At 36.4% G+C, this 23,649-nt stretch overlaps 2 protein-coding genes across 2 annotated transcripts; both read right to left on the bottom strand.

Annotated features, from left to right (window-relative positions):
- Positions 1-5,797: 5,797 nt before the first annotated feature.
- On the bottom strand, positions 5,798-8,960 carry LOC110910428 (transcription factor MTB3). Its single transcript, XM_022155070.2, has 2 exons — positions 8,815-8,960; positions 5,798-7,442 (listed from the first exon to the last, which is right to left on the bottom strand). Exon 2 carries the CDS (start codon positions 7,438-7,440, stop codon positions 6,007-6,009), a length of 1,434 nt encoding a protein of 477 aa, XP_022010762.1. The 5' UTR covers positions 7,441-7,442; positions 8,815-8,960; the 3' UTR covers positions 5,798-6,006.
- A 3,577-nt stretch (positions 8,961-12,537) lies between these two features.
- On the bottom strand, positions 12,538-19,776 carry LOC110910429. The gene is made up of 4 exons (XM_022155071.2): positions 19,600-19,776; positions 13,931-18,741; positions 12,853-12,929; positions 12,538-12,759 (listed from the first exon to the last, which is right to left on the bottom strand). Exon 2 carries the CDS (start codon positions 18,639-18,641, stop codon positions 13,956-13,958), a length of 4,686 nt encoding a protein of 1,561 aa, XP_022010763.1. The 5' UTR covers positions 18,642-18,741; positions 19,600-19,776; the 3' UTR covers positions 12,538-12,759; positions 12,853-12,929; positions 13,931-13,955.
- Positions 19,777-23,649: the final 3,873 nt, after the last annotated feature.

Genomic DNA, 23,649 nt, shown 5'->3' with positions numbered 1-23,649 from the left:
CAAAGTAGCCTACAGACTAAACCTACCAGCTGAACTCGGTGCAGTTCACAATGTTTTCCACGTGTCGAATCTGAAGAAGTGCCTGTCAGATGAGACCCTCATAGTTCCTCTGAAGGAACTCACTATCGACGAGCAGTTGCGATTCGTCGAGGAACCAGTTGAAATCACGGACCGGGATGTTAAGGTCCTCAAAAACAAGAGAATCCCTCTTGTTCGAGTTCGTTGGAACTCCCGTCGTGGCCCAGAATTCACCTGGGAACGAGAAGATCAGATGAAAGAAAAGTACCCCCAGTTATTCGCGAACAGTACAACCACTACTGAGGCTGAAGCTACTACTGCGGAATTTCGGGACAAAATTCCAGATCAACGGGGGGAGGATGTGACACCCCAGGAAAACCAGTGAACGATAGAACTTACCTGGCTTCCTCAGTGAGTGCGTACCAAATTTCGGGACGAAATTTCTCTTAAGTTGGGGATAATGTGACAACTCGTATTTTAACCGTCTTTTGTACTAAGTGTTAACTGTATGAACTATTTGTGATTACGTGAATTATATCGATTGAATGAATGCATGACTTAGCTACATGTTTATGTGTTACATGAACCAAACGTTTATCCGAACATCAAACCCATTCGGTTTACACACATCCGACTCGAGACCAAGAGGGCAACCCGGTAAAGGGTTCGGCCCACTTCCCTTGGTTCGCAAACACATACCCATTAGGGGTTTAGATTTCCATTTACTTGCAAACATCCTCACACACACAAACCCTAGAACACTCTCTCTCTCTCTCTCTCGATCGGAACCAAAGGCAGCCGAACATCCCTTTCCATCGAAGCTTTTGGATTAGGATCATCCTCTTCTCATCTCGGTTAGTATTAAGTTCGTCGATTGCATGTGTAATATGTATGATTATGAGATGATATTGTTATCTATCGGATTACATGATCTAGGGTTCTTGTTAGCATGATTTATTATGTTGTTGATTCTTAGTGTTCATGAAATCGGCTGCATGTATGATTAAATCGGATTGGTAATGTGCTAATCGGTTCGAATGTGTGCTTGTTACTCGGCTGTGATATTATGACTTGTGATTGTGATTTAGGTTGCATGATAGTCAAATGATTCGGTTTATGTTTGTATGATGATCCGATTGTTTGTTCTTGATGATGATGATATGAATGTTCATAATTATCGAATAATAGCTGATTTGATCTGATTATGAAACTGCTAAATTTGTTGACTGATTTTACGGAACTAATTGAGCTGCTAATAAGGAAACTGTTACAACCTGCTAGTCTCGACATGGATTGCGAGTCGAGAACACCTAGTCTCGACTCGGGACCTCATCACCGACACAAAACAGAACAACCCGAGACCTGTATTGCGAGTCCTGTTGCGACTCGAGACCCGACTCGAGACCACCTAGTCTCGAGTGATATATGCACCAGTCGAGACCTCCTTTGTTGTGACTCGAGACCCCGAAACCAGTACACCTCGAGACCGACTAGTCTCGACTCGAAATCGTTAGTCTCGACTCGAGACCGTGAGCACTTGAACACTATTGGACTTTCACTGTACGAGCCCAACTGATTGGGCCGGATACTTGGACTTGTTACGTGATTGCTATTAAACTGCTACGAATACTTGTGCATGCCATGTTTATACTTGTGTACAATACGTGTAGGACATACGTGTTATACTTGAATAAGAACCTGACTTTTATAATAACCATGCTAGGACGTGGTTGATCACCATATAGCTTAATCGAACTTTGTGTATCTGCCGAGCAAACCAAGGTGAGTTCACACAGCCAAGGCATGGGATTCCCGGGTTGGGAATGGGTTGGAAGGTTGAAATGGATAATTACTCGTACTTACGCTATTGCTAGACTATATACCATCGTCCTCAGGTTAGTCAGGACACTTACGTAAAACCTACGTAAATTAGTATCTACCACTGTCTCCCGGGTCGGGAGGACACTTACGTAAAACCTACGTAAACTCATACCTACTACTGTCTTCCGGGTCGGAAGGACACTTACGTAAAACCTACGTAAACCCCACGCGTACCACTGTCTTCGGGGAAGGGCACTCACGTAAAACCTACGTGACCTTGTACGTATTCCTGTTCTCGGGCTAAGAAGAACACATTGTTACAAATAGTCTAGTAAGTATAGATATGGGAAGCCCCCACCACTAGTAAGTATAGATATGGGAAGCCCCCACCACTAGTAAGTATAGATATGGGAAGCCCCCACTAAATGAACATACGTTTTGCTATTATGAACTTACTTTCTGTGAACTCGCTCAACTAGTTGTTGACTCTCTGCTGCATGCCTTGCAGGACCTTAGGTACTTATGGAGCTTGCACAGGGAGGAGCAGGTCGTTGTGGGACATGGATCGTGGATGCCATGTTAAACGTTTAAACAATTGAACTTATGATTTACATTGGGTTTACATACTTATGCTTCCGCTACTCAAACTATGTTTTGTTGAACATCAATTATATTGGGATGGGTTTCATTGATTATTTTTAATATTTATGTTGTGTTCAATATGATTGGTGGCTTGATCCTGGTCATGTCACGCCTCCAAGCGGTGGTACTCCGCATGTGAATTTTGGGGGTGTGACATATCACATATCAAGCAATGCCCCCAACCCAAACCCTTCCACCGGTAGTCGTAAAACATGTGGATAGAATCACCCCCAATGCATCATAAATGTATTGTTCTCCATATTGTAACACTCATTTAACCCAACCATTTATATGCTGCAAAAAAGTAAATGAACTGTTCGTGATTTCCATTTGTTTCTTTTTGTGTTTTTTTTTTTAATGAACGTAACTTTTTGTGTTGTTTATTAAATTATGTATCAACTAGCAATAAGATATCAACCTTTATGTGTTGTATGTACCAACTAGCAATAAGATATGAAACCAGATCTATATGGTGCCTAGAAATATGATACATATAATCTGTTATTTGTTAGTTATAGATAATATACGATAAAAAAAATTAATTTTTTTTTCTAGGAAATGAGATCATACAATTTATATATTCTCTCTTTTCTCCGATAATAATTTTTGTAAGAAAATGCCATGAAAAACAAAAATAATGATGTATATCAAACAACATTGAATGACTTTTCATTCGGACAAGATAATGAAATGACTTTAATCACTTTATTTTATCACATTTATTTTTCTCATCATTTTTCCGTTATCTTTTATTTCAGCCAACAATACACAAATAGATATAAAATGAAAATTTCACTAAAAACATAAAAAAAACAAAATTAAAAATCACAGAATGTTGAATATATAATATTAACATCGTGTATTGTAATATTTTGGGTTTTACAATATATGATGGCCCTATTCTATAATCATAACACCGTTAAAAAAAATATAATATTAACATGTTATATGCAATTAAGAAATATTAAACGAAAAAGTAACGGAGGACTTAAAACTTGTTTTATAAAGAGTTAAATGTCTAGTTGGTTACTGTGGTTTGTTATTTTTACAGAGTTGGTCCCGAGACTTCATTAATTACAGAGTTGTCACATTGAATGCAATTTTTGAATTCGGATGATCTTTATTATTAACTTTTGTTAGATTTCTTAGTTAAATGTGTGTGAAATGACTAGATTACCCCCTAAGATTAAAATTAAACAGAAAAAAAAAATATAACAAAAAAGATGAGCCTACCCCTCGTCTTCTCACTCTACCCTACCACCACACCTGCATGGTTTCCTTATGCAAATTCACAAGAAACCCATCTCAGATTGCATTCATTCTTCACCATCTTTATACACAAACTTATTTCGGTTTCTTTAGACTTCATGCATCTAGATAATTAGAGTAAAATGCCAAAATATCCCGAAGTTTAGGTCATTGTTGCCACTTCGGTTTAAAAATGAAACTTTTTGTATCTGGCCCTCTAAAGTTTCACTTTTGTTCTCACTAGTAATAATACCTGCGTGCGTTGCGGCGCGGGTCCTTCGTAAACGTCAAATGAATTAGTCCAAGCGTTAAGTTATGCGTACAATTGAAGTCAGTTTAACCTATATAAGCATCGTGATTCGATCAAAACGTAAAGTAAATTGAACATACAATCATAAGATATTATATGCGACCCGACTAACTCGAATACCGTCAAGTCAAAACGAATATGCGACTTGAATCATATGTAGGAAATGTACAAAATAAAGCACGAAAGTGTACACCAAGTTAACGTTGAAACGTAGACAAATCGGAACTTATAGGAAAACGTATACGAAATTTGTGTCGAAATGTAGACAAACTCGAATATTGTACCGATATGCGGCGTGATTATATATAGATTATTAACGACCCTTTACGTTAAAACGTAGACAAATCGAATTTAATCGACGGATCGTATTTGACCCGATTAATTTTAAACAAATGACACGTACATAGAAAGTATGCTCGAAAACGTATTATAATTGAAAACAAAATTTACTTCGAAACGTAGACCAACTTGAATTTATTTTGTCAAATCAAGACGTACTATATTTGACCTGAATCGTTTCTGAGCCAAACTGACATCGAAACATACATAAAAAAAGTAAGCACAAAAACGTATTATATTTTATCCGACTTGTTTTCAAACAATTTTTTTCATCGAAACGTAGACCAACACATTTTTATACCAACACGTACATAAAGTTAAGCACACAACAATTTTTTTTAAGTTAACGACCGAATGTATTAAGAAAAAAACAGAATATATATATTCTCGATGGGGTTAAAGTGACATTTTATAAAAAGGGCCTAAAAAAGGGATGAAAATGAAAGTTGAAAAACTTAGATGCCAAAAAGGAATGTCTAAAGGGTAAAAACGAACTTTGAAAAAACTTGAGGGGTTAAAAGAGGAAAAGGGCCTAAAAAGGGATGAAAATGAAAATTGAAAAACTTAGATGCCAAAAAAGAATGTCTAAAGGGTTAAAAATGAACTTTGAAAAAACTTGAGGGGTTAAAAGAGGAATGTCCACCGACATTCCTCTTTAAGATTATATAAATTTTCATCCGATTGACAAACTGGGTTAGAATTTTTTGTTAATTTCTCCCATTTTTTGTCGTTTTTCTCGTTTAATTATAATATATTATGGCATATAATGACGATTATATTCTTCATTTAAATGAGGAAACCGACAAAAAAGTGAGAAGTTAACAGAAAATTCTAACTAGGTTTGCCAATTGGATGAAAATAGCAACAAAAATGAAACCTCGGTGACCCAGATACAAAAGGTTTCATTTTTTGACTGAAATGTCAAAAGTGGCCTAAACTCACTCAAATAATTATTAGAGTGAATTTCAAGGATTGTCCTTTATCTTTATATCCATTTTCAAGCGTTGTCCTTTATGTTCAAAATTGACGAGTTTTGTCCTTTATGTTTTCATATCATACACGTTTTGTCCTTTAGGCCTAATCCAGTTAGTTTTTTCAGTTAAATTTGGTCATGTGCTTTGCACATGAGGGCATTTTTGTCAATTTTAAAGTTGCAGAAGCTTTGAGCTGTAAATCTGCCGTTGAACTTACCTTTTAATTGACAAAAATGGCCTCATGTGCAAAGCACATGACCAAATTTAACTGAAAAAACTAATTGGGTTAGGCCTAAAGGACAAAACGTGTATGATATGAAAACATAAAGGACAAAACTCGTCAATTTTGAACATAAAGGACAACGCCTGAAAATGGGTATAAAGATAAAGGACAATCCTAGAAATTCACTCTAATTATTATATACAAACTTTTGAAATTCTAATATAACTCCTAACACATATATTATTTAATTAAATTACAAAATTTAAGTAACAACTTAAGTCATAAAGAATTTACATGTTGGTGCCATGACTTTAATCTTCCATGTATTCAAATCTACCAAAAAACATGAATCAAACAATTTCTATATCAAACAAAACACAATGATCTAAACACCCAACATTTTATCTTACAAACATGTTAGAACACCCGAATCAGTCCGAAAAAGCCGAATCCAGCTTCTCCTTCAACCGTTCTGCCGCCTCGCCACCACCGAGTGCTTGAAACGAAAACGTATGTACGACTTTCCCGTTTTCCGTAGTCGAAACATCGGTGTCATGAACTACCATTTCATGTTCGCTAAACGTCTTTATGACCTGCGCAACCGGATGGACATCTAACGGCCAACTAACTTGTATAACCGCGTCATCTTTCCGGGCCATGAACTCAACCTCGGGTTGACCCGGGCCCTCCTTTTCAGCTTCCAAGATTCGTATCTTCGATTGAAGATCGGTTATGTACGAAATGGCATCACCGAGAAGAGAAGCTTTATCCATTTTCGAAATGTTCGGGACCACGGCCCGTAACGCGTAGAACCGTTGGTTCAGTTTCTCGCGCCGTTGTCGTTCCGCTTCCACGTGGTTCAACGGTTCTTCTCTCCCATCCGCAGGCTTTCTACCCCGTTTTCTCGGTTTTCTATCCGTTAAAGATGAATCTTGATTACACTGATCAAAATCCGACATCATCGCCTGCGAATTCAATATCCCACCAATCACGTGGTTCGTTTGCGAATCGGTTCTATGCCCGTTCGATGAATTCCCGCCAAACGCTTGATCCGACCGTATTTTATACGTTTGACCTCCGAAATCCAAAGCATCTGCATCTTTTGGTGAAAAGTTGATGCTGAACGCACCGGATTTCGCACCACCGAGACTTAAATCTTGACCGAAGATTTTCGGCAGTACTTTCGGGTGGCATCCGTTAAGTAAAGATTTAACCATCGTAACGAAACTGGGGTCTTCTGGGATCGACTTAAACGAACCGATTTCCAATACTCCTTTCTTAACCGGAACAAGAACTAGGGTTTGTAACCGGGCCAGTTTTGCTAAAACTGATCTTGATTGGTACTCTTCTTCGCAACTTTTGGCATCGGAAACCCAAACCGATCGACTCGTGTTAAACGCCTGAGACGGGCTAGAAGATTTATCGAACGGGAATAGATAATACATCGTGGTTCGATAAAACATATCTAAATCGGATACGAAATCCATCTTTAACTGCAGATTTTGTTCCTCTGATCCCTTAAAACATGAGTGAAGCTTCTGAAGAACGATTTTTTTTCTAACGTCTTCGTCGCTTTCTTTACGGGCTTCACTTTGCTTTGATTCTTTGCAATGCCCGTCGCCCCAAATCAAAGCCGATTTCCCGGATTTCGAATTGGAAACTTGCCAGAAAACGGCGTAACTCCAGTCTGACCCGTTGAGAATCTTGCGAAGACCGTCTTGAACCCCTAAATTGCTGGTTTTCGGTTGGAATTCGTCTGGAACCTTGTTTGTTGCTGACCAAATCAAGAAACTGGCAGCTTCATGACCCAATACACTCTCGAACATAACCTTATCGTCTTCGTCTAACCGAAATCTGTCTCCCATATCTGCGAAAATAAATTTGCAAAGGGGTCGTAAGTAGTTGTAAAAACGTGTCGTGTACAAAACAACACGTTTGACATGACCTATAAACCTGAACACGACACATTTAACTAAACACAATAAAATAAAAGTTTCCAAAAAGACGATTCAAATTTATCATTTATAAAGGGTGTACCTATTCACACACCCATTTGCCTGTTGGCACACCAAAAAGGTGTTTTTTTGTCCTATATGCACACCCTGCAGTGTCGAGCTGTGGCTAAAGCGCGACGTTTTGGTCCGGTTAACCAGACAAAGACTGACGGGTCTGTTGACCGGACCAAAACGCCGAGCTTTGACCGCGTTAACCAGACAAAAGACTGACACCCGGTCAGTTTTTTGTCTGGTTGACAGGACCAAAACAGGGCCAAAGCTCGGCGTTTTGGTCCGGTCAACAGACTCGTCAGTCTTTGTCTGGTTAACCGGACCAAAACGCCGCGCTTTAGCCACAGCTCGACACTGTAGGGTATGCATATAGGACAAAAAACACCTTTTTGGGTGTGGCTATCTACACACTTGGTGTGTAGATAGTTTGGGCCTTTATTATAAACTACGTCGTTTTAATGAACTAGTCATAAAATTGTCATGTCATGTCGACTTATTTAACATGACAAGTCAAACGTGTTATGTGTGTCATAAACAGATTAAGCACGTTAACCCCATTTATACACTTTTTTAATCATGTCATTAACGTATCAAGCCATTTACACCAAACACTAACTTGTTTAACTTCATGTCGCGTTAACGGGTCATGTCACTACCCATAAGTAATCGAATGGGACGTCTCAACAAGCCGAATGATGCGACAAACCGCCACCAATTATCGGACCAAATTCCATCATATGAAACCCAGATTTCAAACTCAAAGATTATTCCCCATTCCCCAATTTTAGCAGCTCTATTTTTTTAATATATATATTTTTTTTTCATTCTAAAAGTAAAAAAAGCAAGAATTTTTATCTGAGTAATTTACACATTTATTTAAAAGGTTAATTTATTTATTTATTTATTTATTTATTTATTTATTAATATTAATAACCCTTCCCCACAAGGGTTTTCCATCTGCATAAACACAGCAAACAAAATTCTTGAAAAAAAATCAAGAAACAGAGCAGCTTAAAATTACAGATTATCAAGCAAATTAATATCCTAAACAAAACTACAAAAGGGTTTCTAATAAATCCAACTAAATTAGCTAATTACAATAAAATTCCATGATATTCACTACAATAAGCCCTAAATCTTGGAAAAAGAAGAGATTTTTATCGACATTTTGGTAGAAAAACAGCAAGAAAATTAAGGGTTTGAAGGAGAAATAAAGAAAGATTGAAATGATACCTGAAGAATGGTGGGTAAGATGGAAAGAAAGTGGAGAAAAATGAAGAAGCAAAGAAAGAAAAGAGTTAGTGTAGCATGTGACTGAAACAAAGGCGGTTTGGCGTGACTGAACAAGGAGAGCCTTAATTTAACGTGTGGTTGGGAAAGAATAAATAAAGATGATTTTATATTATAATAATCATGTTGTATAGGGTGTATGGCTTGTGTGTAATAGGGATAAGATCGGTATCAAACCAACATAGGTATCGAAAGCATTGGCGCATGTTAGAAGGGTCGGGGGGGCGTCTGACCCCTCGAAATCTTTCGCTCAGTAGTGTAATATGTGTGGTTTTTGTACAGAAACTTTTGGGTATATACGTTTTTGACTGCCTGGTTCTATAGAAATTTTTGGGTATATATGTTTTCGAACCCTTGTCGAAAATCTTAAAGTTCGCCACTGATCGAAAATAAGTATAAACATAAATTGAATACCGTGTTGATACTGTACTGGTACTCGGTGAATAAAAATGCTCATTGCTAACGTATAGGACTCTGTGTGATATTGTATAAGCTTGTATACGGCAACATGATTGTATATGTAAGTATAGAGGTATATGATTGTTTAAAAATGTTATGCAGATGTGTATCGTATGATGAGTAGAGGACAAAGAGGATAATAAAATTAGGATCCTTTTCTAAAAAAATTGTTTTAGATCTTATGATTCATATCTCATCGTGTGTATGCATAATTATAGATTTTATACCTTAATGTCAACAATGTCATATTTAAATTAATCTACATATTTTTTTTTTATAATTTGATGCCCTAGAAAAGTGAGAGTCTAAGGTCATTGTTTTGTTTCACTCTGGGCGGGTGCACCTTTGAAAAAAAAATAGTATATTTTATAGTGCAAAATTCCAATCGCACCTTTTAAAATTTTAGTTAAATCCTTCGGCTACACCCATTAAAAATATTTTCTGATTAAATGTGCATATATGCAAGGGTGGACCTAGGTTATGTCCAGGGTGGGCGGGCGCACCCCTTGGAAAAAAAAATTCAGTGTATATTTTATGCAAAAAACCCGACCGCACTCCTTGAAAATATGCTTGAGCCACTCATCCGCACCCCCAACAAATAATTCCTGGGTCCGCCACTGCATATATGAAGGATTTCTTTGCTCAAAGTGGGGTCGTGCTTGATAGAGAAATGTGCATCCGTGAAGGATTTCTTGCTTAAAGTGGTTTTTTAATCAATTTTTATTGTTTTATAGTAAATAGATAAATTGAATAATTTTAAAAATCCATATTAAAGACTATTCATTTACCTGAAAAATAATTGAATAAATAACAAATAATTTCAAGTGGTGATTGTTATATCAAAAGTTAAGATGGAGTCTAGTTATTGGAGTTGAGATGTTGATCTCCTTTAGATCAAGGGTTCAAACCCGAAAAAATCGTATTTAATATAATTTAAGCCGTTCAAAAAGAAATGTTGCATCTTTGATAAGTAATTTCATATGCCTCTTTAGATTCGATTTTAGGTAGCATTTGGTATGAAGGAATAGAATATGTAATGAAAGGAAACATGTTTGGTTATCATTTGGTAATGGAATGGAGCATTCCAAAGAATGTAACTCCTTCTAAATATAACAATTTTCATTCCTTGATAAATGGGTGTTTTTTTCATTCCTTCAAGGAATGGAAAGAAATATATTTGTATTTGTATTATTAATACTAATATTAATGTATATAAAAAAATAATTATTAATTTTTTTACCATTGAAATATTATTATTATTGAGGCAATTAAATTTTGTCGTTTTTAATACGATTGTGTTTCGTTACTTCATCTTTTTTTATCAAATGATAAAAAGTAATAATTCATTATATTCACATATGAGTAACCAAACATCATAATGGAATGGAATGATCCATTTCATTCCATTACCTCGTCCATTTCATTCCCTCATCCATTCCATTTCCTTGTCCATTCTTGGTTTTTCGGTTTTTTTATTTGGTTTTAATTTATAAGGGAAAAAATGAATAAACTCTAGTTATTATTCATCGAATTGCATCAAGATTGGATTTTATTTTTGGAATCAAACGCGATTTTCAAACCAAAATAATGAAGGTTGAATTTAACTAGACTTGTTTGAATTTTGCCTGAATTTTCCCTGTCATAATTTATGGTTTTCGTAAATTGCATAGAGTGCGTAGCTTTCGAGGGGTCGTAAGGGGCGTCCGACCCCCTGAACTTTTCGCTCAGTATTGTTATGTATGTACGTTTCGTGTAATTTTTTTAGGTATATACGTTTTCGACCCCCCGGTTTTATAAAAAAAAATACTTATATAGAATTTTTAGATTTGGTGACTTCCGACCCCCCGGTGAAAATTTTCAAGCTTCGCCATAAATGTATATGATCGGATGGTTCCACCAATGACATGATAATACTCCAGTAATCCGTTAGTGATCCAAATTTCTCACTAAAAAAATATATTTGAAGCACATGTTTAATCAACATATTTTAACTTGACAAGATTGTATATTCGTGGATCAAATAACTTTATCAAACTTTATGTTAAAATACAAACAAATTAAGAATGACGTTAATATGAACAGTATATTCATTGACTCATTGGAAGTAGATTCATTGCTTCTATTGGATACATTCACCACGTGATGATTTTTGACTCACGCCCTTCTAGTCACGTGCTTTAGAATAGTTTTATTATAATTCTCTTTATTATCTTTATTATTTTTATCCAAAATTTTCACAACTTAATAAAAATCCGATGCATAATTATATATTACTACAATCTTTTTTAGTCATCTGTCTTATATAAAATCAATTAAGTTTATGAATAATCATTATGTACATTTGAACCAAAAATGTATGTTTTATAAGAAAATTTGTATAGCCTTTACTTTAGTAATAATTTAAAAATTGAAAAAAAGACGGTAAAAAATTGACACGATTAAATTTCACGGTCTTAGTATATAATCAATTAAATTGACGATATAAGATTTACACAATATAAGCATTTTATAGATAGTTATCTCTTTACAAAATTTAAGAGTTTTTAGTGAATAATGTTACACGTCATGCATATAAATCACGTAAAAAAAAACATAATCGAGGAAATTGCATTACCACACAAAAAGTCAAAAGAAGAAAATAAAGCAAAAAAGGTGATTCTCACCTATAGAGTGGAGCATTTTTATCGACGAAAAAGCTTAAATCACGTAAAAAATTTAATTTCATAAAAAACTTTAAATCACATGAATCACATGCCAATATGTCAGTATGGTCAAAGTATTTCTTGTAAAATTATCAGAAGTCAAATGCCATGTATGTACTACTTTTAGTCAAAATGCTATTTTCTTAAAATTGGTTGGTCAAAATGGGCATATGTATACAAGTGATTTTCCATTTTATCATTTCATATGACCAGCCTTATGAAGACAAAGCTTTAAAGGCCAAAAAAATATTTTTCCTATATTTGGTTCACACTAAATGCTATATTATAAGTTATATATTAAGAATCATTTATATATAACACTAGTAAAAAATAAAAACATCTTTCTTTTAACTTCAGTTGTAAGCTAAACCTTTCTTTATTTTTATCTTAAGCCCCGAAATAGATTAACTCGTGCTTTCTCTATAAGACATTACGATTACAAAGACACGGATTTTTGAACTTGGAATGACCAAAATGATTAAGTCGAAAACTATAAAAGACGAAATGAAAAAACAAAAACCATGATTCTTAATGAAATGAATCATTTATTAGTGGTGTTCACAGTGTTAAACATAAGACATAATTCCATCTAAACTACAATACCACAAATGTACAAGGAATCATATTCAACTTCACAAAAGTGACCAAAAAAAAGCTGTAAAAATTGAACGGGTCGGACGGGTAAAAAGTCTTCTTGCAGTCGTAGCACGCATATCAAAATGACAAACTGGAGCAAAATGTAAATACCTAGATCAGTTGCTAATCAAGAGAATTGTTGATGACATACATACAATATACAGAAAAGAGGGAAAGACTGCACCTGCTGCTAATAAATAAACCGAGCCTGATTTTCAAGGAACGGGTCACTCGTCTTATGCTCATTATCAACTCAGGAAACTGGACAAGATGCAAGCAACCGCATCAGATGATTTTAAGTAGAAAATTAGATTACCGTTTATAAACCAGCAGGAGAGGTGGCAAGATGGGCAGGTCAAACAGGTTAAGCAGGTCCTGGTCTAATATGGGTCGGGTCAGGTTGACAGTAAACACTTTTTTTGACAATTTTAGAAAGATTTGTAAATGTTTCATTTGCTAATTATGTTAAAAAAAAAGTATATAATAATTTGTAAACACTTTTGAGATAAAACACAACCCAAGTCCCAAACCTACTCATTCATAAGTAAACACGTCGAAATTGGCGTATGAAAAGTTGACAAACGGAACAATTTTATTAGGCCTGTAAATGAACCGAATGAACACAAACATAGGCATGTTCGTGTTCGTGTTCGTGTTCGTTCACTTAACTTTAACCAAACATGAACACGAACATACATACAAACACATTTTTTTGTTCATGTTTGTTTATTAAGAAAGAAAATGGGCATGTTCATGTTCGTTTATGTTCGTTCGTTTGAAACCTAAATGAACAGTTCACGAACGTGAACGAACAAACTTAAACGAACGTAATTTAACAAACCATAAATAACACAAATGAACATAATTTACTAAACATAAAGTAATTGTTTATATTAATTAGTGATTAATTACGATGAATTACATTGGAAAGCCCATTTTTATTACTAGAAAGCCCAATTACTAATCAGTTATATTTATAAAATAGTTAGAAAGTTCCTTTTATGTTTAATATTTATATTAATTTAACTACTTATGTATTTAAATTGAAACGAACATAAACAAATGTAATAAACGAACATAAATGAACACAACGAATGAACAAACAAAACGTGTGTTCATGTTCATTCGTTTATTAAATAAACGAACATCCCGCCGAACAAGTTCATGAATGTTCGGTTCGTTTACAGGCGCCTAAGTTTATCAAATTGGAGGAATAAAATTTACTTTTTACAACAGTGTATAGATTTATTTCGATTACGTACCATGGTTTTGTTGAAGGATGCATCCTTAATTGCTGGAAACTAATCTTCTATCAAACATTATTCTTCTCATATCTTGTAACTGATGAGCTATTTCTTGAATAAATTCAATCCCCTCATTAGCATGAAGTGTGTTACAAACATGCTTAATAAGATCAAGATCAGCCTGCAATGCTTCCATCTTCTCTTTCATTTCGAAAACTTCACGCTCCAGTTTCAAAAAGTCACTTTCTGGAGATTTATCATGAGCCCGATTCGACAACTGATTAATCTTCTTTTCTAGTGTCGATAGCGATTCCAAAATGTAACGTTTTTCATCGTCAAAACTTTTAACAGCGTTCAGGTTCAATGGGTCATAGCCGTATTTGGCTCTGTACTGTTCCAGTTCGTTTAACAGATCTTGAATTTCGTTCTCTTTTTCTTCAACTAACTCGTTGGCTTTCTGTAACGCTTCCATATCGTATTCGGCTTGTTCCTCCATCATTCGTAGATACTGCAAAGCTTCCATTTGAAGAGCGGCTTTTTCTTGTTGTAATCGTGTGATCATATTCATTGCGTGATTTGCAGCCACAGTTGCAGCGTTTCGTTCGGCTTCTAGTTCTGATTGTAGTAATCGCATGCATCGGACATCATCTTCCGCTTGTCGTTTCACCTTTTCTAAACCAAAGTAGTCGATTTCACTACCATCTAACGAACAAGTAGGACACAAACTGGGTCTCGCAGTACTCGATGAATCCATTTCTTTTGGCGGGTATGTTGGCGGTAATTGTAATGGTTTCTTATCTTTCTCCACTTCTGCAGGGTTCTTTTCTTGGCCTTTTTTAACTGTGAATTGCACCGGATCATCGAAAAAATAAGAAGACTCTGGTGTTAACGATTTGGATCGGTTTCTTGATCTGTCTTCGGGCTGCATTTCATGAAATACTGCAGATCCTAAATCAGAAACACTTTGGGAATTTCGTGAAAAGATATTGAACCGGTTTTGACTATCCGCGTTAGATTCATATGTATCAGAATCATCAAAAGATTCATATGCATCAGAATCTTCGAAAGATTCATACGATGCATCACTTAGAGCGTTAGTTGTTGAACTCGTGGGTTTAACGTTGTTTACTTTTCTCAACGGTTTCTTGCCTTTCTTGGCTTTTGATCGTTTGTTTCGTTTGGCTTTCGAACGTTCGTTTTTCTTGCGTCTTTGTTGAGATGAAGCTGATCCAGCTTGGAATTTCAATGAATTTATATCTCCAAAATCTGGAGTCAAAGATGCTGACTTTTTGGTCAAACCTTCATCAAGAGTCATTTGCAGGATAACTGGAGATGTTAGATCAGAATGACTGTAGTAATTCCTCGTGAGATTCTTCGATCGTTTTTGACCGCTTTTTGAAACACCGGAATCATCACAAGATAGATACCCATGAGGTTTATATAAAGAAGTGCTGGATAAATTGGATAAATCATCTGTAATGGTGGTTACTGATACGAATGACGGTTCGGCTTTCTTGAAGTTTGGAAGTTGACTTTCTTTGACTATTTGGATCTTTGGTGTCAAAGATGCAGATCGACGTGTTGAGCTTGTATCGCGTTCGCGTTGCATATTCAGCAGAAGTGCACACCCGAGCTCGAATGCACTGTAAGAATGCCTTCTAGGATTACCGTTATGATATTGATTTTGATTTTGATTATGATTACCGGTTTTATGTGAGAAAAAAGAATCATCCATTGATCGAACCCCGTGATTCGTATCGAAAGAAAACGTTGGTAGATCGTTTCTAGAATCGGATGACGAACCCAATGGGTGGTTCATGGGGCATGGTGGTGGCAACTGACTATTGTTTCTCTTAGCTCTATGATGATGAGACCGGTTATGTTCGGTTGAGTCGGTTGACCCATGTCCGGTTGACCCGTGTGGTGCCGAAGATGCATTGAAGTTTCTTAAACTGTTTTCGAGATTGATCTCTAATAGAAGTGCTCGACCCAAGTCCAACGCACTATGCGAATGCCTTCGAGGATTACTACTTTGACTTTGACTAGCCATGCTACGATAGATCAAATAATCATCAAAAGAGCCATGCCATTTCGACTTATCTATCGGTAAATCACTTCCGACATCATACGATGGACGGAATCTTTTAACCGATCCTGTTGGAGGTAACGAAAACAAATTCTGATCTCTTTCGACCTTTTGGAATGACCTTTGCGGGTCTCTGAAACTTTGACTGATGGACTCATCAACCGGCATATTTAGAACGATATCACCGCCGAGCTGTAAAATACTATACGAATGCCTTCGAGGAAGCTTGTTTTGGTTATGATAATGGTTATGGTTATCAATGACCGTTTTACGCGTTACAACAGAATCATCCATAAATCCATACCCTTGATTCTTGTTTAAAAACACAAGTGGATGAGATGAATTATTCATCGTTTGGAATCCCGACTGTTTCGGTTCTCCAAAACCATGATTATAAGCACCATTTTGTGTCATGGTTGAACTTCTATCAATAGGTTGCACGTTTAATAATAGTGCATTCCCGAGCTCGAAAGCACTATAAGAATGCCTTCGAGGATCTTTGTTTTTCTCGTAAAAACCTGTGTTAAACGGAACAACCAAATCATCCATGGATTGATACCCTCCTTGATTCTTGTTTAAAAAAAAGGTTGGTTGATTAAAATTATGCACCGTTGGGAATGTTTGGAATACCGGCTGTTTCGGTTCTCCAAAACCATGATTATAAGCATCATTTAATGAAACAACCAAATCATCCAACGATTCATACCCGCTAATCCTGTTTGACTTTTTGCCTCGTTTACTTTTTCGACGAGGGCGTCGAACAGAATCAGCAAAAGGATTAGGCCTCGTTTGGAATTTCATATTGTTCGGTTGTTCAAAACCATAATTAATAGAACCTCTTGGTGCAAACGACGCAGAACTGTTTGTTAAACTTTCGTTAGCGGGCACCTTTAGAACAAATTCACGGCCGAGATCGAAAAAACTATGCGAATGCCTTCGAGGAGTAACGTCTTGATACTGAATACCTGTGTTACGCATGACAGCAGAATCATCTAAAAAAGATCCATACCATTTACTCCTGTCGATAAAAGCGACTGGTAAATCGCCTCTAATAAAGCTAATGGGTTGTAATGGCGTGTAAGCTTCATCTTCTTTTTGTGCGAATTGCATGGTATTCATAAAATCTTGCTCTGGTGAACGTGATTTCAGCTTTTTATAGTCATCGAAAGCGTAAAGAATAGAACCGTTTTGACTTTCGTCAGTAGGCATGTTTAGAAGAATATCACCGCCAAGCTGGAAAACACTATACGAATGTCGTCGAGGAATCTTGCTTCGGTTATGATGCTTACCCGCGTTAATCAAGACGACAGAATCATCTAAATATCCATACCGATGAGATGATACTTTCTTGTGTTTCTTCTCTTTTGGATGAACGTTTTTCGGCATTTGATGCTCTCCGAAACCATAACCGGATGACATATTCGGTGTTAAAGATGCAGAACGTTGTCGTAAATGATCAGTTCCCAAAACATAGCCAGATGACATATTCGGTGTTAAAGATGCAGAACGTTGTCGTAAATGATCATTTCCCAAACCATAACCAGATGGCATATTTGGCGTTAAAGATGCAGAACGTTGCCGTAAAGGATTATTATTTTGCATCTCTAGACGAATTGCAGACCCCAAATCAGCAGCACTAAACGAATGCCGTGAAAAAATGTTGCATCGATTCTGACTACCAATATTGGTATTCAAGAATATAGAACCGTCGAATGATCCACGTGTTTTAGCGTTCATTGATGATGATGGATTCTTATCTATCCCGATCTTCAACGGGTCAAATTGATCGCTTCTTCGTTTCAGTTCAACCAAATTATGCCTGATTAGACAATCGGGTGTCAAAGATGCGGACCGTGTTCTTGATCGAGTTCTAGGACATTCGTTAAGGTGTGCTTCAAGAAGAAATGAAGACCGGAGATCAGGAGTACTATGAGCATGCTTTCCGAGATTCTTGTACTGAGTAAGAAGATCATTCTCGTCGTTTTTCATACTTCTTTCAGTGATCCCGACCACTTTGAAGCCACCATCATCAGTATCCGAAAAAAGAAATTCAAGCTCCGAATCAGACGTAAATTTGATTCCGGGATATTGTCCTACGGGAGACAATGCATCCCTATGCCGATGTTTGACTTTATTCTTCGGCCTCTTTGGCCTCCCATGCCGAGTAACACGAGGCAAAGGAGGTTTTGTGGTAGCTTTAGACCCCCTTGAACTAACATTCGACCAAATCGGTTGTTGACCCGTTGACTTTTCTTTCCAACCACTTTTACAACAAGAACATGCATAATATGATCTTTGCTCCCCAACAAACCTGTAACTTTCCGAATTAGACCGTGTTTCCAAACTCGCGGAATTCGCGCAATCTTCACACATTTCGCGCACGTCAACCAGCTCTTCGTGAACATTACAATATATCAAATGCGAGACATCTAACTGATGCTTTTTACAAAACAAATGCAAATCTTCATTCCCAAACAAATGGTCAAGCCGGGAACACAACAAGCACGGTCTCTGTAACTTGCAGTATTTAGCAAATTTCCTAAGCGAATATGCGATAGCCGCTTCTACGAACATCCAAAACATCAAAATCCATTCGCAGGTGGCCGTAATCAGGTGATCCATTATTCCCTTGGTGGCAGCCATTGTTAACCAATCTAAACCTTTAAAATCTGCATCACGTACATCTCACGACCAAAAATCGCCCTAAATTGGATCATCAGATCCCAAATTTAGGGTTCAGAGGCTGCAAATGGATTCAGATTACAAAAATTAGGGACTGAGAACACATACGGAACAGATTAAACAAATTAAACTACAATTTATGGTTCGGATGCTGTAAATTGATTCAAATTACAGAAACTAAGAACAGATAAAGCATATAGAACAAATTAAACCGAAATTTAGGGTTCATAGGCTGTAATTTTATTCAAATTAAGCATACCGAACAAACTAAACCGGAATTTGTGTTCATATGTTGTAAATTGATTCAAATTAAGCTTACGGATCAAATTAAACCGGAAATTAGGTTTCATATGCTGCAAAATGATTGAAATTAAGCATACGGAACAAATTAAACCAGAATTTAGGGTTCATATGCAGAAAAATGATTCAAATTAAGCATACGGAACAAATTAAACCGGAAATTAGGGTTCATATACTATAAAACTGATTCAAATTAAACATACGGAACAAAATAAACCAAAATTTAAGGTTCATATGCTGTAAATTGATTCAAATTAAGCATACGGAACAAATTAAACCGGAATTAAGGGCTCAGATGCTGTAAATTGATTCAAATCAAGCATACGGAACAAATTAAACCAAAATTAAAGGTTCTATGCTGTAAATTGATTCAAATTAAGCATACGGAACAAATTAAACCGGAATTAAGGGCTCAGATGCTGTAAATTGATTTAAATTAAGCATACGGAACAAATTAAACCGGAATTAAGGGCTCAGATGCTGTAAATTGATTTAAATTAAGCATACGGAACAAATTAAACCGGAAATTAGGGTTCATATGCGTAAATTGATTGAAATTAAGCATACGAACAGGAAATTAGGGTTGGGAGGATGTAAATTGATTGAAATAGAAGCTTACGATGGACGAATTGGAAGCAAACCCTAGCGAAATTGTGCGTTTAATGTAATCATGTTATGATAACCTGGTGGAATGATGAATCGATTGAGTAAAAAAGAAAGAAGATTGATGGAGGGAGATCAATTTGTGTGAAAAAACGGAGGAAAAAGAGGGGAAGATTGCATGAATTAAAAGGTCTGTTTCTTTTTCGTTCCAAAAACCATTGGACCGTTGAATTTAACTGATTTTTAGATTCCATACACAAATAATAATAATAATAATAATAATAATAATAATAATAATAATAATAATAATAATAATAATAATAATAATAATAATAATAAGGGTATGGATATGGTAAAAGAGTAGGGTTCGCACGGAAAGTGTGTTTTTCCTAGAAAGTCTAGGAAGCGATATTGTCCATTGGATTGGTGTGTTTAATGGTTGAGATCAAATCAATGACAAGATTATAATATTCAACTAAATTTAATAGAATGTTTTAAATGATGAGGGGCAAAATCGTCTTAACAGTGTTTTAAAACAATCAAGTATAACCGTCAACACATCACATCTCCTTAATACACGCGAATTTCCCTCTCTCTCACTTTCTCTCTCTAAACCATTGAGGAAATCAGTAAAAATTCATACCAAAAATACCGAGAATCATGGATGAAGATAAGAGATTTTCAATCTTTTATATACGTAAGATCAATTGGACATTGGTTGCTGTGTTTTAGAAGGCGATTAGGGTTCGATAGTTGTCTACATTGAAGTGTTTTATGTTTGCAGGTAAGAAATTCAAAAAAAAAAGAGGATTTAAACAAGATGGATTCCAGCAAAATCAAAGTCGGTGAAAGTGAAAACCCAGTATCCGGGAGCAAAGTTGTAGTAGCGAGAACCTTAGGTATGTGTTTTAGAGTAAAAAATGTGAGTATGATTTCCGATTGTTGGGGATGACTGTGTTTTTTTTGTTTTGATTTTTTTGTTGTTGGTTATGTGTGATATGGAATGTTTATATAGGTTTTACACTCTGTATAGAGTATCAATTTGTGAGTGTGAGTTGTGTGTGGACCAATTCTCTATGTTAATGAGTTTGCCCCAAATGTGTTTTATGGGTGTGTTTCCAGTGATGTGTTTTAAGGTTAGGTAGTTAGATGGTTTCAATGGACAAATGTGTTTTATGTACTATGGGAAAGGTGTAAAGATAATGTGTTTTAAGGATAGGTTGTGTGGTGGGTTCTCCATAAACTGTGTTTGTTAATGGTTATGTTACTTGAAATGTGTTTTAATGTCAGCCTGTTACTTGAACAGTGCAGATGTGTTTTACTGTCAGCCTGTAAGTGCTTTTTTCGTAAAAAATATGTTTGATTTACACGTTTTGAACAAGATGTGTTTTATTGGAATGTTTTAGCATGTTGTGTTTTACGGTTAGGTTAATGATGTGTTATCCAAAAACTGTTTTTGTTAATGGGTTTTTTATTAGAGGTGTGCGTAAAGCATATGTGTTTTAAGGTCATTTTGGTTATAAGTTTACGGTGAACATGCTTTGTTTTAAGGTTAATTTATTAGATAAGGCAGTAGAAATGTGTTTTATAAATAATAAAGATGTGTTTTCAGTCAAACGGAGAAAAAGTGAGAGAATAAAAGGAAAATGGCTTTCAAGGGTACCCGGAAACCCACCGGACAAGCCAATAATACTGGATGAATCAGACACAGAAGAAGGATCACCTTTACAGGGTACGGTTAGTTGTGGCAGTTAAGGGTGTGGGGGGGGGGTGGGTAACTTATATGGCCACCTGTCTGATCAGTTGTGTTATTTTTTGTTACAAACAGTTGAGCGTGTTAAAAAACATAAAGAAACAATAGACAACAAAGTATCGTCCACACAACAACCGCCTGCCGGTACCCTTCTGTCTGACATTGCACATCTCTTTCCGAACGTAATGGATATAAATGTCGTATTACAGTCGGAACCAAAGAAAAAAGTGAAATTCCCATATGTAAGTTAAATGAACAAACGTGAAACCATATGTTTAATGAGTTAAAACACAACAGCATAATACTAACAAATTTTATGGGCTTTAAATCAGCCGACACAATCAAAAAGGGAAACAATACCGGTAAGAAGAGGAAGCACAAAAAGGCTGGAATCATACAGGATGAAAAGAAAGCTGCGAATGTACAAACAGTTAAGCCGATTAAAGAAGCAGCACACGGTAAACTTAATATTAAGAACTAAATTTCAGATACTTAAAAGACTGACTTGCTGACCGGCTTGGTATATTGGTGTTTTGTCAGGTACGACAATAGACGATTCTGATGATGATTTTGACAACCCACCTTGGAAAAAAACAAGGTCAGGTGCGGGTCCACAAGTTGTTGAGAAAACACAACAACCCGCAGATGCTACATCAATCAAAGACTCTAAAACACGCAAGAAGCCACAACCGGTAAAGAATTACATACCACTTGCTGATGGGGAACTAACTTTGCGATTGGCTCTTAAGCACATGGGGGAGTTAGTGGAATCTTTGAACGAAAATCAACGGGGGGCTGTCCGAAACATAGGTTTCGGGTCAATACTTAGCTTTCGAATGGGTCAGATTCCCTCAACTCTGAGTTGGTGGTTGGTAAATAATTACGACACTAAAACACGGGTCTTGAATTGCGGTAGCCACCACATTCAAATAACAGAGGAATTGGTGCACGATGTGTTCAGAGTACCGAGAGGGAATGAAGAAATAAAGGAAGTAGGGAGAGCAAGGGCTGATTTCCACGAGGTTGTGGCAGAATGGAAAGGACAATTCGAAAGTGATCCTGCACGCTTGACGCCTGTTCAATTCAAAACATACATGAAGGGGCAACAAGCGAGCGGACGGATCTTTGTGTTGAACTTTTTGTTGTTCTACAACACACTTCTGGGAGAGACAACTACGAATTCATCAATTAATATGAAGTTTTTACCAGCCTTGCATCGAGGGAAGGATATCAAAAGTTTTAACTGGTGTGAGTACATGATCAGATGTCTGGATCGAACGGTGGAAGCATGGACACCAAAGGACCCCTTCCTTGGACCAATGCCATTGCTAGTGGTATGTTCTAAATACATATGTAATTTCCTAAGTCAAAACAAAAAATAATGTGCTTTAAAACACATCTGTTTTTGGTAAAACACATTAATGTTGTATTCGAAAAAATGGTAATGCACCGATATACTCACAAACATATTTTGAAGACCATTATGTATATAAAAACCATCAACACACATTCTAAGAAAAGTTAAACAGTATTATAGGTGATATAACACAACCTGAAGTATACCAAAACTTTAAAACACATCTGACGTCAGTTTCGTTATTTGGTTTTTTACAGGCTGCGTTGATACGTGACCAGAAGATATACAAAGAAGGTGAACAAAGAGCAACGCATCTCATCGAAGATATCAATGATGACGATATCGAGGCAGTAAGCATAAAGTTGGACTCGGTCAGATTAGATCAAATCTTAGTGGAAGAGTATGAGTTGCAACCGGAACAAAGGTATCCATTTGCAAAAAAGAGTGATGATGACATCGAAGCAGAAGTAGTGAAAACAAAGCAAAAAGATGAACCCAAGGCTGAAAAACACATTACCAAATGTGTTCCGGAAAAAAGGAAAAAATCTGTTGTGAAGCCGGCCGGTAAAACACATGGTAAACCTCCGGTCTCACCGGTACCGAAAAAAAAACAGACTGAAAAGCAGCTGCCGAAAGCCGGAGAGGCTGGGAAGAAGAAAATTTGTAATGAAAGTGGCCCGGAAAATGCGCGTGTTGTAGAAGAAATCCCGGTTAATGCGGGTTTCCATACCGATTTCGCAGATTGCATGAATGAAGAAGCTGGCCAAGAACGAGTGCCTTTTATAGATACATCTGATATAGAAAGATACTACTGAGAAACCGGCGAGTGGGGACAAACACAACAAAGTCAGCCGGGAATTAGCTCATCTATGGCATCTCAATATGGATCGACACCAGCGACACAAAGCGACGAGGTAATCTTTTAATTTTCCAAGTATTTACACTTAACATCTTAA

This window comes from Helianthus annuus, chromosome 15, assembly GCF_002127325.2.
Source record: "Helianthus annuus cultivar XRQ/B chromosome 15, HanXRQr2.0-SUNRISE, whole genome shotgun sequence".
NCBI classification, from domain to species: Eukaryota; Viridiplantae; Streptophyta; class Magnoliopsida; order Asterales; family Asteraceae; genus Helianthus; species Helianthus annuus.
This window is presented reverse-complemented; position numbering and strand designations above follow the sequence as displayed.